We start from the raw sequence: 15,143 nt of genomic DNA, 5'->3' as shown, positions 1-15,143 counted from the left end.
GGGCACTGATCCTTATTACCCTTAGGATGTGGGACAAGTCATTTCTCTAGGGACTCTGGGCCTCCAATTCCTGGGAGTGTTGAACTGAACAGCTTCTGAGGCCTCTTCCAGCTCGAGGACTTGGATCCTGAGGATTTGTCTTTTCATTTAGCAAATTAGGAAGTTAAATGACTGCAGCAAGATCACTACTATGATAAGTAGAGACAGCTAGGTACAAAGGAAAGAATTTCTGGATTCTGAGTTGGAGGAATCGCCTAAATCTTGACTTTGACATGCTTTTATTGTTCGTGTGACTTTGGACAAGTAATTTACCCCCCAGACCTCAGTTTCCTTGTGTCTAAAGTGAGTGAGGTGTGCCCATTGACCTCTCAGGACCCTTCTTGCTGTAGATACCCTGGTGGGTGGGTCACTCTGGCCCCTGGCCAAGCAGTGACAGTTCTCGGGGAGTGTGTGTTCCCTGCTCTCTGTAGTCCTCATGATGGGGACAGGGGGCACGTTTTCATTAAAATGATGATATTTTCCTTCCCGTCTCAATTGTGAACCCTTGGCAGGAAGGTCTGGCTTGTTTTAACTCACTTCTTCCAGGATCAATTGCAATGTAATTCACCCTGAGCTATAAAGAAAAATAATATTAGCAGACCCTTGAAGCTTACGTGGGTCCCATTCTTAGAACTACCCCACTGGTGGATTGTTCCCATTTTACAGATGAAATTACCAAGGCTCAGAGGGGACAGGACTTGCCTATGGACACACAGGTGCTCATGGGCACACAGCACATAATTTTGTGAGGGGGCATTGGAAAGCTACCCTTGCCTACTGTCTTTGCCCTATACTGCACCACCTTGGGGCAAGGCCAGAGTGTCAGATGAAAGTGGATGTTTTAGAGACTGACAGAGAAGGTCAGGGAGGCAGGTATGGGAGAGCACAAGGTGGAGAGCCCAGGTAACCCATGCCTGCCCCTCAGGGCTGCCCCTTGGTTGTCAGGGGCAGGTGAACTTGGCCTTCATTGTTCTTTGGCCTCCAGAGTCTGGTCTCTTTGACCTTTTCAGTATTAAGAGTGAATCACTGACCCAGAGCCTGCAAAAGAGTATACTTTGATGCTGCTGAACCAGATTAAAATGCAGTTGGGAAACAGGTAGTTATCCAATTTAACAAAATAAATAAAAACACAATAGAACACCATAGAATATATGGTTTTCTAAGTCAATATGGAGCCCTTTTCTTCCCTCCTCTTCTTTATTTTCTTTTCCCCTCCTCCTTTTCTTCTCTCTTCCCTACTCTTTCTTCCTTCTTCTGTCCTCTCCTTTCTCCCTCCTTTCCTTTCCCTCACCTCCCTCCTCCATTTCCCCCTCTTTCCCTCCTTTTTTTTCCTCCCTTCCTCTATAATTTCCTTCCTTCTCTTCCTCCCTTCCTCCCCCACCCATCTCCCTATCCCTCTCCTTTTCTCCTCTCCCTCTTCCTCCCTCTCTTCCTCCTCTTCTCTCTCCCTTCTCTCTCTCCCTCCTCTTCTCTCTACCCCTTCTCTCTCTCCCTCCTCCTCTCTCTCTGTCTCCCCCCTTCCTTCTTTCCTCTCTTCCTTCCCTCCTTTCCCCTTTCCTCTCTTTCAACTTCCTCTTCCAATTCTAGTTGGCACCTTATCTGCACGTTAGAGTTTCTGGGGGCACTCAGTGTGGGTGTGTTAGGGGCAGCCTTGAACCCAAATCTTCCTGGTTCCAGTGCAGACTCTCTCCCCTCTTCCCTGTTGACTGTCCACATTATTTATTGCTCTCTGTCACAGTCATTGAGTTTGTACACACTTCCCTTCCCTGGCTCTTGTTTGTCAATATTTGGTGTTCCTTTTGCTTATCAGTATCTGCATTCTTGAAATGGCCTGCTGGACCTGTACATGTCTCCATTCCTTCCAGCCCAGGTGTCCTCTTTGTAGAGGATACATCTTTTGGGGCTCCCTCTGCTGGCCTTAGCCAGGTAGATTGGAATCACATGGAAGATTAAAATTTAGCTCCCTTTTTGTAATATTCCTCTCAAGTAATCCCAGGATGTAGAAGAAGCACTTTGAGTGCCCTTTTCAGATTATACCTGTAAAGTAAAGGACGTCAGACAGTTCTGTAAACAACAGACCTAAACATTTTTCCTCTGACCTTGGCCTTCATGGGATTGAGTCATTTGGTGCCAGCCATTTTCTCTTGTCATGTTTACTGTTGAGAGGCAGTGTGGCTTAGTGGGTGGAGGGCTGATTTTGAGATGTGACCCTGAGATCTGTCTATCCAAAACTGGACAGATAATCTAAGCTCTTAGAGATCCAGGCAACTCTCTGACAGTGAGTTATAGATGAATCAGCCAGTCAGTCTTCTTGGTGATAGGAATTTTCCACCAGGTTGAACATTGGTCCAGACCAAGGGTGGGGAACCTGTAGCCATGAGGCCACATGTAGCTTTCGAAGTCCTTGGGTACAGCCCTTTGACTGAATCCGAGTTTTGCAGAATAAATCCTTTTATTAAGGGGATTTGTTCTGTAAAGTTTGGATTCATCAAAGGGCTACTATACTTGAGGACCTAGAGGGCCATGTGTAACATTGAAGCCCCAGGTTTTCCACTCCCAGTCCACACTTCATAGACCTGGACTACTCTTGTCTCTCCCTTTTAAAATTCATTCTGAGATTCCCCCCTCAAAAGAAAGGTACTTCTAAAACATTGGTTTCATTTTCTCAAGGTTGGGTCATTGGATTGTAGAATTTAGTATGAGAAGGCACCATGGTAAGGTAGGAATGCTGAATTTGGAGTCAGAGAACCCAGGTTTGAATCCTTGCTCTGCCATTTGTCAGCTATGTAGTTAGACCATGGGCAAGTGACTTCCCCTCTGAGTGTGTGCCCTCATCTGTAAAATATGGGCACCTGACTTGCCCTCGGAGGTCCCTCCCAGCTCTGAAGTGGAGGCAGTCCTTGAACCCTGCTGACTTAAAATGGAATCTGGCTTTTCATTGTGTCATATGATGACTGTGACATATGTAGACATCAAACTTCCCTTAGGCTTTTCCTCAAAAACATCCCACCTGTATGGAGTAGCGTGTTCACTTCTGGGCACTTTGTTTTAGGAAGGATGTTGATAAACTGGATGACAGGTAGGAGGGTGAAGATCATAGGACTGTAGCTTTAGAGCAGGAATGGACCTTAAAGGTCCTTGATTCTAAACCTGTCATTTTACAGGTGAGGAAACTGAGGCCTAGAGAGGTTGGGTGACTTGGCCATTATCACACAGTAAGTTTCTGAGGTGTGATTTGAACCCATTCCTTCCTGACTACAATTCTGGCTGTCTGTCCACTGCATCACTCTGACTTGTTTTTTACATAAAGGCCTCCTGAACAAAGGCTTAGAGGAGACTTGAATATTTGAAGGATTGTCCTGTGAAATAGGGATTTGACTTATGTTTGGCCCCCAGGAGACAGAACAAGGGGCACAAATTGCCCAGGGTTGATGCCACGAACTTGGTAACCATGAGAGGTAATGGGTTGCCTCAAGAGGTGGGGACTTTCCTCTCCTTGGAGGTCTTCTAGCAGAGCCCAGAAGACCACATGTGCATATGTGGTACAGGGATTCTTGCTCATGGAGGGGTTGGACTAGGTGGTTTCCAAAATTCCTTCCACCTCTGAGATTCCTGGATTCTGATGACATCAAACAAGTTGGTGGCATTGTTGAAAGCGATAAAGAGGTGCATCAAACATAGCACTGAGTTCATGTGGTATCTCTTGCCTTGTTTTTCCATTTCATTAGGTGACCCATGTACCATATCTTCTCAGATGGAACTGGAAGAAGCTTTTCGCCTGTACTGTCAAAATAGAGATGAAGGACTCATCATTCATGGCAAGTAGCTGAAAATTAAGCTTCCTGACCTCTCTCATGGGGCATTCTTTGGAGAATGGTTTAACTGGGGCTCATGCCTTTGATTCAGCCTAACCCTTGACTGATGAAATAATTGTGTAGGCTCTAAATGCTGGCGAAGGTGGGTGGTTTTTCTTTCAGTTCAGATACATTATCCCACCATTTATTCTTTCCAGTTATGCTTCCCAGCATGGAGAAGCTAATGATCACTCTTGCCCTCAGTGGCCCTTTTCACAACTCTTAGGGGATGGGGAATATCCACAGATACTTATCATAACATCATCATTTTGTTACCTTTTCTCAAAATTGATGAATCTAAATTCAATCCAGTCTAATTGTATTCCAGGTATTGTGCAAAGTATGGGGGGTGCAAAGAGACAGAAAAAAGAAAGATCCTGCCCTCAAGGAGCTTACATTCTCTATTGTTTAGATATATAATTCTAAACTACTATTAACTTGATCATTAACTATTAGAGACATTTCTTGTAAAGAGATATTTTCTACTTGTGGAAAGTTAATTGTTTTCTTAGCTTCATTGTTCTTGTTTCTGTCCTTTTGGAAATCTCTCTAAATTTTTCACTTAATGATGAACAGATTCCCACCTGGTCACACTCTCCACATGCTAGTGATTCTGAACCTTTGTAGTTCATCATCCAAACCCATTCCCTGTCTTGTTCAGTTGTGTCCGACTCTTTGTGACCCCATTTGGAGTTTACTTGGCAAAGATACTGGAGTGGTTTGCCATTTCCTTCTCCAGCTTGTTTTACAAATGAGGAAACTGAGGCCAACAGGGTGAAGTGACTTGCCCAGGGTCACACAACTAGTAAGTGTCTGAGGCCAGATTTGAACACAGGTCTTCCTGACTCTAGGTCTGGTGCTCCATCTACTACACCACCTACTTGCCTCATCTCCCACTAATAGACAGATTCCTTATTCTTACTCTCCTCAATCCACCCCACCCCGAAAAGTCCCAGTCAAATGCTCCACGCTTCCCTCCGGAATACCCGCTCCATAGGCAGCAAACTTGCTTCTGTCTTAAATCTTTTCCTTTCCCATTCCTTCCATTTTGTGGCTCTCACTGAGCCCTGATGACAGTCTCCTTGGCCACCCTCTGCAGCACTGGCTGCACTTTTATTCCACTGCTCTTACTTGGTCCCCAGTGCCACTTCCAAGATCTCCTTCCATCACTGTCACTTATTTACTTCTCCTTCTTCAAGGTTCATATGATCTACTCTATCACTTAAACAAAATTATGGTAGCTGTTGTCTACAAAACTCCAGTATGCTTCCCTTCCTTCCTCAAGGAGTTTCGTGCCTGGCTCAGCTTTTCTTTCCTCCCCAAATCCTGCTTTCATACTAGGGCATTTCAACCTACATATTGAGACTTTGAGTACCCTAACCTCTCAATTCCTCAACCTGTTTGCTTTTCATGACTTTACTCCTCTACCCCACCTTAACCACACACAAAGATGGTCATACCCTTGATCTTACTATCACCTAAAAATATACCACCTCCATGTTCATGAACTCAGAAATTCCCTTGTCTGACTCAGTCTATTGGCTTCCCACTTCTCCTTCTGCCTTCCCCTACCAACCCTCTTCTTTGTCCACACTGTGACCTCTGAGTCCTCGACTCCCTCCTTTCTCTCCAAAGTTATTGCCTCTGCAGTAACTGCTCTCTTTTTTTCCCCATCTTGACCCCTTTGGTGAACCAGTCCAGCTCAAAATTTTCCTCTTCTTTTGAGTCCCTGGCGCCCTTATCATATTGCCCATTGTGCCCTGCCCTGCCTCAGCCTTGGATTACTTTCACTATCCATTGCCTTCCTTCCTTCACACATGCTGCTCAACAAAGGTGGTGAACATCACGCTACCATTCTGCCTGGATCTCTTAGAGATTTATGTTATATAACCCCTACTGGGCCCTCTCTGCAGCCAGGCAATCCTACTATACCTCCCTTATCAACTTACTATCCCACACTCCACAGAGGCTCTTTCAAACCTTTTTATCCCTTCTCAAACCTCCCACCTATGTGGCACAGTGGATAGTCAGGAAGGCCTGAGTTTAAATCTGACCTCAGACACTTCCTGGCTATGTGACCCTGGGCAAGTCACTTCGCCCTGTTTGCCTCAGTTTCCTCATCTGTAAAATGAGCTGGAGAAGGAAATGACAAGCCACTCTAGTATCTTTGCCAAAATACTCAAATGGTGTCATGGAGAGCCAGACACAACTGAAATAACTGAACAACAGTAAACCTCCCAAGGCTCCCCCTCCCACCACCCTCTTAGCTGAGAACCTTGTCTCATATTTTACTTAAAAAAAAAAAATCGAGGCCATTTGCCATGAGCTCCCTCTTCTCCCTTTTTCTCATCCAAAACACTCATATGCCTTCTTCCACTATTTCCTTCTTGATCTCTGTCCCATACCCCTTCTCCTTAGGAAGTCTAACCCCTCTACCTCCATTGTGTTCTGTGTTCTCCAGCAGATTGCTTTTTTGTTATCCTGGCTTATGTTTCAAGCTCTGCCTGCTAGTCTGCTGCCTGCAACCATGACCGTGTCTGCAAGTGCTGAAAAAACAAAAACCCTCACTTGCTGTGTCCCACTAACTCTCATCCTATATCTCTCCTTCCTTCTGTGACTAAACTCTTTGGGAAGACTGTCTACAATGAGTGCCTCCCCCTCCTCTCTCCTCACTCTCTTCTTAATTCTATAGTGCAGACTCTGGTCATGATCCCATCCACACTCCTCTCCGAAGTTGCCAGTAATCTCTTCACTGCCACATCTAATGACCTCTTCTCTATCCTCATCCCCCCTTGACCCCTCTGCAGGCACTGACTCTGGTGTTTGCCCTCTTCTTCTCGCTACTCTCTTCTCTCTGGGTTTGCAGGACATTCATCTCTCCTGGTTCTCCTGCTCCTATCAGATGGCTTCTTGAGTGTATCCCACAAAGTTCTGTCCTGGGCCCTCTTCTCCTTCTGTACCATTTCACTTGGCACTCATTAGTTCCCATGGATTCGGTGATCATCTCTGTGCTAATGATTTACAAATCTATTTATCCAGCCCTAGCCTCTAGTCTTGTGTCTTTAACTGCCTATGATATCCTGTTGACATCTTCACATGTCCAAGACTGAACTCTCTTTTTCCCCTTACATCCTGTTATCATTATTACTGTAGAGGGCAATACCATCATCCCAGTCCCTCGGACTCACAACCTGGGAATCATCCTGGATTCCTCCCTCTCTCATCACTCCCCCCATCCAATCTATTGCTTAACTGTTGATTTAACTTATGCAGCATCTTTCCAATATGCTCTCTTCTTTCCTCTGATATGCCACCTTCCCCTCCTTCCAGTGCAGCCCCTTGCCACCTCATTCTTGGACTATTGTAATAGGCTGCTGGTGGGTCTGCCTGCCTGCCTCAAACCTCTGCCCGCTCCAAGTCATCCACAATTCAGCTGCTAAAGTGATTTTCCTAAAGAACAAATCTGATCACGTCACCCCTGCCCCCATTCAGTAAATTCCAGTGGCTTCCTAATCTCCAGGAACAAATAGAGCATCTTGTGTTTAGTGTTGAAAGCCCTTTATGACCAAGCTCTCCTCTTCAAGCCTTCTGTGCCCTCCTCTGCCTCCCCAGTGCATTCCTTGATGCATTTGCCATGACCTCCCTCTTCTCCCTTCTTCTCCTCCAAAACACTCATATGCCTTCTTCCACTATTCTCCTTGACCTCTGTCCTATATCCCTTCTCCTTATGAAGCCTTCTGGTTGATCCTCATACAAGACCCTCCATTGCTTGACTGTGGGTATTTTTTCTGGCTGCCTCCAAAGCCTGCCATGCTCTCCCTCCTCATTCTCTACCTCCCAGCTTCCTTCAGGTCCCAACCAAAATCCCACCTTCCATAGAAAGCATTTCCCAATCCTCCTTCATTCTAGTGCCTTCCCTGCATTGATTGCTTCCTATTTGTCCTGTGTGTAGCGTGTGAGTATATAACTACTTGCTTATTGTCTCCTCCACTAGAATGTGAGCAGGGCAGGGACTGTCTTTTGTTTTTCTTTGTACCTCCAGTACCTAATGTAGTACCTGACACCTAGTAGGCAATTAATAAATGTTTATCGACTGAGTGATAGAGATAGTCAGATTTCTTTAATTTACACATCCTCTCAGCTTTGCAGGTTCAGAGATGGGTTGCAGATTCTGGTGATGCAAAGCATAGGACTTTGGTGTGCAAATTTATTCTTTCTATCCCTAGTTCTCAACCTGTGTTCGAGAATTCTCTGGGCTTCACAAGCCATCTCTTTGAAGGAGAGTATGGCAGTGACCACGGTATTTTGTATTTTTAACCTCCTGGTCTTGTCATTTCCCCTTTGGAACTCCTAAGTGGGAAAGAGAAGGCAGAAGGGATTCTAATATCTCAGTCCTGAATCTTCTACTTTTTTAAAATTCTTTTTTTCTGATGAGTGATTAATCATCTGATTTATGGGAAGGCATGACAGAAGATTCAGAGATGGGCAGGTATGGGTGGGTTGGAAGAGATCACAGATTCCTTGGGGTATTTGAATAATCCATTTTAATGGTGTTATGTAAGCAAAAGGCAAATTTGCTCCAGAAGGTGGAGATGATTTGGAAAAAAGAAATTTATCAGATGCCTTTTAAAGAAATGATTTTATCAACATGTTTAAGATTAATTCCAGAATCTCTGGATAGATTTTAAAATATTGTATGTTGATCTTTTATAACCCAATTGCTTGTTACTTCTCCCCTCCCTTGAAGATTGTCTCACTGTGTTTTTGAGACCTTTAACCATGTGCGCGGGTGCATGCGTAAGATATACGCAGGTTATCCAGAATTTGACTTTAAAGGCATTTCTAGACTGACTTGTTTCTCATCAGAATATTCTTTAGAAATACTTGAGCATTCAAATCATATGCAGATTATTAAGAAGGAGGGCTCATCTCCTCAAGGCACTAACTCCTTTTCCTTTGTCTGTGTTCAGTTTTTCCAAGCATCCCAGAGAAGCCAGGAATGCCCTGCCCAGGAGAAGACAGTGAGTACTCCAAACTTCCTAGCATTTTGGTGGAGGGCATTGAACTTCTGAAGAGTTGAACTGAACAGCTTTAGAGGGATTTGCTTGATACCAAAGATGTTCCTGTCTCGGGGTAAATCTAGTCTAGTTATAAAAATGTCAGGCAGCATGATGTTGTGGAAATAGAGTTGTCTGCAAGAATGGTGTCGGATTGGAACCCTGATGCATTCTAGCTGTGTGACTCTGGGCAAGTCACTTACATTCCTTGAGCCTCAGTTTTCTCCTCTAAAAAACAATGATTACTAGTCCCAGTGCTATCTCTTTCCCAGGGGTGTTGTGAGATTCAAATGAGATAATGTTTGTCAACTGCTCTGCCAGCCGCAAAGCCCTATAGAAATGTCACCTCTTTTTGTTGATAAGTAATTCTGTGACCTTGTGAAAAAATGAAAAATTGAAGCCTCCAGATGGAGAGTGAATACAGATTAGATTGCATTTTCAGTACAATTGGCTTTTTTCCCCATCCTGCTTATTTCTTTTTGTTTTTGGGTCTTGGATTGGGAACCTCTCTGTCTTTTAGGATTGGATACCCATTTGGTTAGTCAGTGGCATGATGGGAAATCTCAGATGGGCTCCCTCTGCCCTGGGTGATCAGAGGGGCTGGGCAGCCATAGCTGACCTCACCTCTGCCCTCCTGGCTTCTAGTCAACCCACCTAAGTGCCCTTTGATGCTGCTGTTCCATTTGGTTTGGTTTCTTTTCTACATGTGGCCTCTAGGGGCACCATGATTTCCACCTCCCCCCTGCAAAAAAAAACCAAACAAACTACATGTTTTATTAAAAGCTTAACTTTCAGCATTCGTACAATCAACCTAAACTTGCTTAGTACCTATGTCCATTTAAATCAGTTTAATTTCATTAAAGTATAATAACTTCTTACTCTCTCCTACACATTCCCTATCAGAATTGTTTACTTAGCTATTCATTCTTGTTTGCATTTATCCTTATATGAGTTAATGTACACTCTGAACACCTAAGTCACTAGATGCTTTGGTGGAGAGAAAGCTGGACCAGGAGTCTGGAGGATCTGAGTTCAAATTTAGCCTGAGCCACTTAGCAGCTTGTGTGACCACCTTTCTGCTTGTATTTGTCTCCCCAGGACTTAGCATAGATCCTTTTTGTTAGGTCTTCTTTATGAGATCTATGAAATTGGTATAATAGTCCATACTTAGAAAAACAAGTAGATGAAGAATGTGTGTTGCCCAGATTCTAGCATGCAGTTGAATGGGAAATCTGTTGAGTTAATTCTTTAGCACGTGATAGTTGAATGCATGAGTGAATGATTGAATGAATGAATGGATATAAAAGCACTTATCAGATGCTCACTGTGAGCCAGGCTTTGAACCAACAAGCAAGAGATGGTCCCTCCCCTCAAGGAGCTTACATTCTAATTTTGTTGTTGATTAGTTGTTTAGTTAGTGACCTCATTTGGGGTTTTCTTGGCAAAGATCCTGGGGTGGTTTATCATTTCCTTCTGCAGCTTATTTTCCAAATGAGGAAACTGAGGCAAACAGGATGAAGTGACTTGCCCAGGGTCACACAGCTAGTAAATGTCTGAAGCTGAATTTGAACTCAGGAAGAGTTCACTTTATCCAGTACTCTATAACTTCCCCGGTCATGGTGGCTTTGTTTAGTCATTTTTGACCCTTTGGAGTAATAGGGGAAGACAGTACTACTGATTGTGGAGTGGTAGCCAGGGAGAAGTGCTTTGGGCAGAGAATGAAAAGGGAATGGTTATTTGAGTCAGAGGGCAATTAATTAACTTAACCCTTTTCAGGAGTGATATCATTGATCTGGTTGCTATTTCCAAAACTAACTCTCTTCAAGTAAACCTGAAAAGGTATCTTGTGGAGGGCGCCTGAGAGATGTTCTGTTCAGCCCCAGAGTTCACAACTTTGAAACACTGAGTGAAGTTGTAGAGATTTAACATGTTATCAGGGAAGACTTCCTAACAACTAGAGTTATCTAAAAGTAGAATGGGGCAGGTATCTTCTTGAATTCAAATGTGGCCTCAGATGCTTACTAGTTGTGTGACCCTGGACAAGTCACTTAGTCCTGTTTTGAGTGTGTTGTACTAAGGACTCTCTTTGGGTATGGACTGGAATAGACCAATGAGATGTCTTCCAACTCCAGAGTCGTGAATTCGTGAACTCCAGATGTGAAGTTGAGTGAGAATACTGTAGTGTTAATTCATCAGTGTGTGTCTTTTGGATATGTCCTGTTGATAGCCAAAACACCGGAACCATTAACAAGCAGAGAAACATGACCAGCTGGGTCTTCTTTGGGAAATCAGGCAATTCTTGAATGATCCCTTGCCATTTGATGTCACAAAAACTTATCTATTTAAGTCCTGCATTCTCTCAGTGATGCTAAATTACTGTGATTCATTGAAACTAATGATCTGAAAAGAAGCAAAATTTCAGGTGACTCAAAGGGTGATGGTGGGTGTCAGTGAACTGCCTTGTGTTACCCACAGGGCTATGCAGGAGGCAACATGCAGAGGATGGGCAAATGGAGTTGAGTGGGGAAAAAATACTGAGTGATGGGAAACCCTTAAGGTCTCGAAATGTCCAGAATGCTCAGGCTTGGGCTGGGTGGTTGGTCAACAGGCCCCCAGTCAGACTGGCAGTGCCAGTCATGCACCTATATTGTCAGTGGCAGTCCCAGTGCTTTGCCACCATCTTACTGTGGAAAAGTGGTGCATCACTTGGTGGTCCTTGGAAACTACCACTGGCCAGTTTGGCTTTTCTCATCCAGTCTTTATATCAATCTTACCGAGTGCCCCTGTGCTGTGAGACCTTTAATATCTTTATTCCTTCTACCCAGAGGCCCATGAAGCGTAAAATGGAGGAGGTCACATTCCTTCCTGCTGTCTTGATGTCATCTTTGTCCAGATTTCAAGGCTATTTACAGTCATAGGTCGTGGAATCAAAGTGGGAACTTCAGAGATCATCTAGTCTCACCTCCTCATTTTACAAATAAGGAAACAGAGGCTGTGGGAGGGGAAATGTCTGCAGGATTATCATGAGATTGTAGATTTAAAGCTGGAAAGGCCTTTAAGACCCTTTGGTCCAATCCCCTTATTTTACACAGTCCAAAACTGAAGACCAGAGTGGTTATATGTCTTGACCAAGGTCACACAGATCATAGATTTAGAGCTGGAGGGGACCTTTGAGGCCCTTGAGTACAACCCTCATTTAACAGCTGAGAAAATGGTGGTCCAGAGGGGTCATTCACCCAGTAAGTATCTGAGGGAGAGCACAATCCCAGATCTTCAGGGTTCTAAGAGTAGTACTCTCTTTACTATATAAGTCTAAATACTTAAAGTGTATGTGTTAGGAGGAAGATGGAAAGGGTTAAGGATGTACACATTTTATGAAAAATGTCCAAAGAGAATGGATACCAAAGGACAGTAGCACCATAATGGTGAGAAAAGTTTCCGTATCAAGCAGTGTTCAGTCCAGGTGCTGGGTTGGGGGAGGAGGGAGGACAGCATAGGGGAGAGGTTCAATGGAAAGAGCATTGTTCTAGATTCAAGAGTTCCTGGCTTCCAAACCCACCTTGGATACTTCCCACTTCTGAAATGACTCTGGCCAAGTCATTTCACTCCCATGATGCTGTGTTTTCTCATCTTAAGATGAGGGATGGGTTTAAACAGCCTCTAAGGTTTGTTCCTTCCAGTTCAAGATCTGTAGTGATAGGCTTACACATAAAACAGCTCGTTAGGTCTGTGTCCGTCAAACTATGGGAAGACTTGACCAACAATCCCATAGGATTAGAAGGGTTATGTGGGCTGGGAGCTGTTCTAGGAGCAGAAAAACTCAAATGAGATGGTGGACTCCTTCTTTCCCCAACCTCTGGCCCCCAAGATCTTAGCTCATTGGCAGAGAAAAGCTGAAGGTGACAATTTCACTGCTCAACAATTACAAAGTGTAACTTGATGGAGGGGCATCCAGGTGTCCAGGTCCAGGCACTTGGCAGGTCAGCTGCCAAGAAGTAGGATTGGGATTCAGGAGAGAGAGGGTGGCTGTTAGAAGTGATTGGTATAGAAGATCTAATGAAGCTTTGACAGTGGATGAACCCTCACCTCCATTTCCCAAGTGTGAGTGTCTCCACCCCCAGAAAGTTTATTATTCATATTGGCTGTTTTTAGTATTAGGGAGATAGAAAGGAATGGCTATTTATTAAGCACCTACTTTATGCTAGGCAATGCACTGAATACTTTATAAATACTGTCTCATTTGATCCGTACAACAACCTTGGAAGCTGGCTTTGATTATCCCTGTTTTGAATGTGAGGAAACTGGGGCATACAGAGGTTAAATGACTTGCCCAGGGTTTCGCAGTGATAAGTATATGAATTCAGTGACTCTGGACCCAGAGGTCTATCTACTGTACCACCTGGCTGCCTCATGTTATTACTATATAATAATGTGGATTAGCTGTGTAATTTACCTTTTACATTGTAAATATTTTAAACTTATTGTTCACAAATAGCTCACAGGGAAAGGCTATATGATAGAAATAAACCAAAAATTATATTTTTCATGTTAGTGGCATGTAAACTCCTTGGGGGTAGGGGCTGTTTGATTTTTGTCTTCCATCCCTAGTGCCTAGCACAGAGCTAGCATGCAATAGGTGCCTAATAGATGCTTTCTGAAGATATGATTGTATACAGATGTCACTCCAGTAGCTCCTTGAGGGCAATGACTGATTTTTGCCTTCTATCCCCAGTGCTTAGCACAGTGCTGGCATGCAGTAGGTGCTTAATATTTTCTTCTTGAACAATTGCCTATGTACATATTATATCATTCTAGTAGCTCTTTGAGAGCAGGGGCTATTTAATTTTTGTCTTTGTATCCCCAGCACAGTGCTAGCATGTATGTAGTAGGAGATTAATAAATGCTTGTTGAATGATTTTCTCTGTACATTTTATTTCACTTCAGTAGAATGTAAGTTTCTTGAGGGCAGGGGCTGGCTATTTCACCTTTGTCTTTGTATTCCCACTGCCCAGCAGAGTGCCTTTGCCCAGTGGCATCCAGTAAATGCTTATTGCAAAGATTTTACTCCCAAAATGCTAACTGTTATTCTGAAATGTCCATAACATGTCAGAATGGGGAGTCTGAGGTCTGGGAGTTTTGATCTCCCAACAAGCTCAGTGTGCCATTTCCTTTAGGGAAAAAAGAGCAGGTTTTGGTTTTCCATCAGGATTTGAACTCAGGTCTTCCTGACTCCAAGACTAGACTTCTCTGCACTTAGCCACTCAAGTGGGAGTGGTGGGCCTTGAGCCCTTGTCTTTCTGAGTCAGAACCCAACATACCATCTACTCTCAATTTCTTCCAGCTCCAAAATCCTATTACTTATGATGAGCTTGTGGTGTTACCCCCAGACAGAGCTGTGTGGGAGGCTTCTCCTGGTCCAGCTCAGTTCTTCAAGTTCAGATTTCCTTGTGATAGACAGGGAATCTGAGCATAGGAATTGGCCCCACTGGTCTAGGGTTCTAGAGCTAGGGAGGAAGGACAGAGCCAAAGAGGTAGGAGAAAACACACAGGGGGAATGATCCAGGCTCTTGTTTGAAAAGGTTGCAGGAGAGAACAGAGAAAACTTTGAAAGAGAGGTGCCATCAGAACTAGGCCTTGAAGGAAATAAAAGGACTAACTCATTTCCCCAATGTTTTCGGTCCTAACCCCACCTTCCATACCCCCCCCCCCCCCCCTCATTCACTAATTCATTACATCTCTTTTCAAGAGGAGATTTAGGATGGGAGAGATCTGACACTGGTGGTAGCATGAGTGGCAGTGTGGGACTGGCTTGGGGTCCTCAGGACTTGGGTTGAAATCTCAAGATCTGTCACTTGATAGCTGGAAAAAACCACATCATCTCCCTGGGCCTCAGTTTCCTCATCTGTAAAATTAGGAGGTTGAATTAGATTGCCCCTGTTGACCCTTCCAACTCTTACTCACGATCTGAAGATGTGGGAAAGTGGGTCTCTTTCCTTCAGATCTAGCTCCCTTTCTCCTGAATGATGAGAAACTCTCGGGCTCTGTGACCAAACTTTCCCTTCTGTGTTCCTATGACATACATATCTCTTCCCCCAAACCCAATGGCAGAGTCCATTCTGAGTGTTCTGTCTGCAGAAGACTGCCTTGAGTTCAGGTACCATTGAGGTTTTCTGTCTTATGAGCAGGGCCTATC

At 44.1% G+C, this 15,143-nt stretch overlaps 1 protein-coding gene across 1 annotated transcript in view; it reads left to right on the top strand.

Moving 5' to 3' along the window:
- The window catches only part of PRKCZ (protein kinase C zeta), a 239,807-nt gene that overhangs the window by 28,436 nt on the left and 196,228 nt on the right, over positions 1-15,143 (top strand). The window contains exons 4-5 of the mRNA XM_069078743.1: positions 3,768-3,857; positions 8,864-8,914. Coding sequence (XP_068934844.1) covers positions 3,768-3,857; positions 8,864-8,914 — 141 coding nt within the window. The remainder of the gene's footprint in view (positions 1-3,767; positions 3,858-8,863; positions 8,915-15,143) is intronic.

Source organism: Petaurus breviceps, unplaced genomic scaffold (genome assembly GCF_028583685.1).
Source record: "Petaurus breviceps papuanus isolate PSGF00001 unplaced genomic scaffold, PetGlider_PUasm1.0 91041, whole genome shotgun sequence".
In the NCBI taxonomy this organism is placed as follows: domain Eukaryota; kingdom Metazoa; phylum Chordata; class Mammalia; order Diprotodontia; family Petauridae; genus Petaurus; species Petaurus breviceps.
The sequence above is the reverse complement of the archived record's forward strand: the minus strand, read 5'-3'. Positions and strand labels throughout refer to the sequence as shown.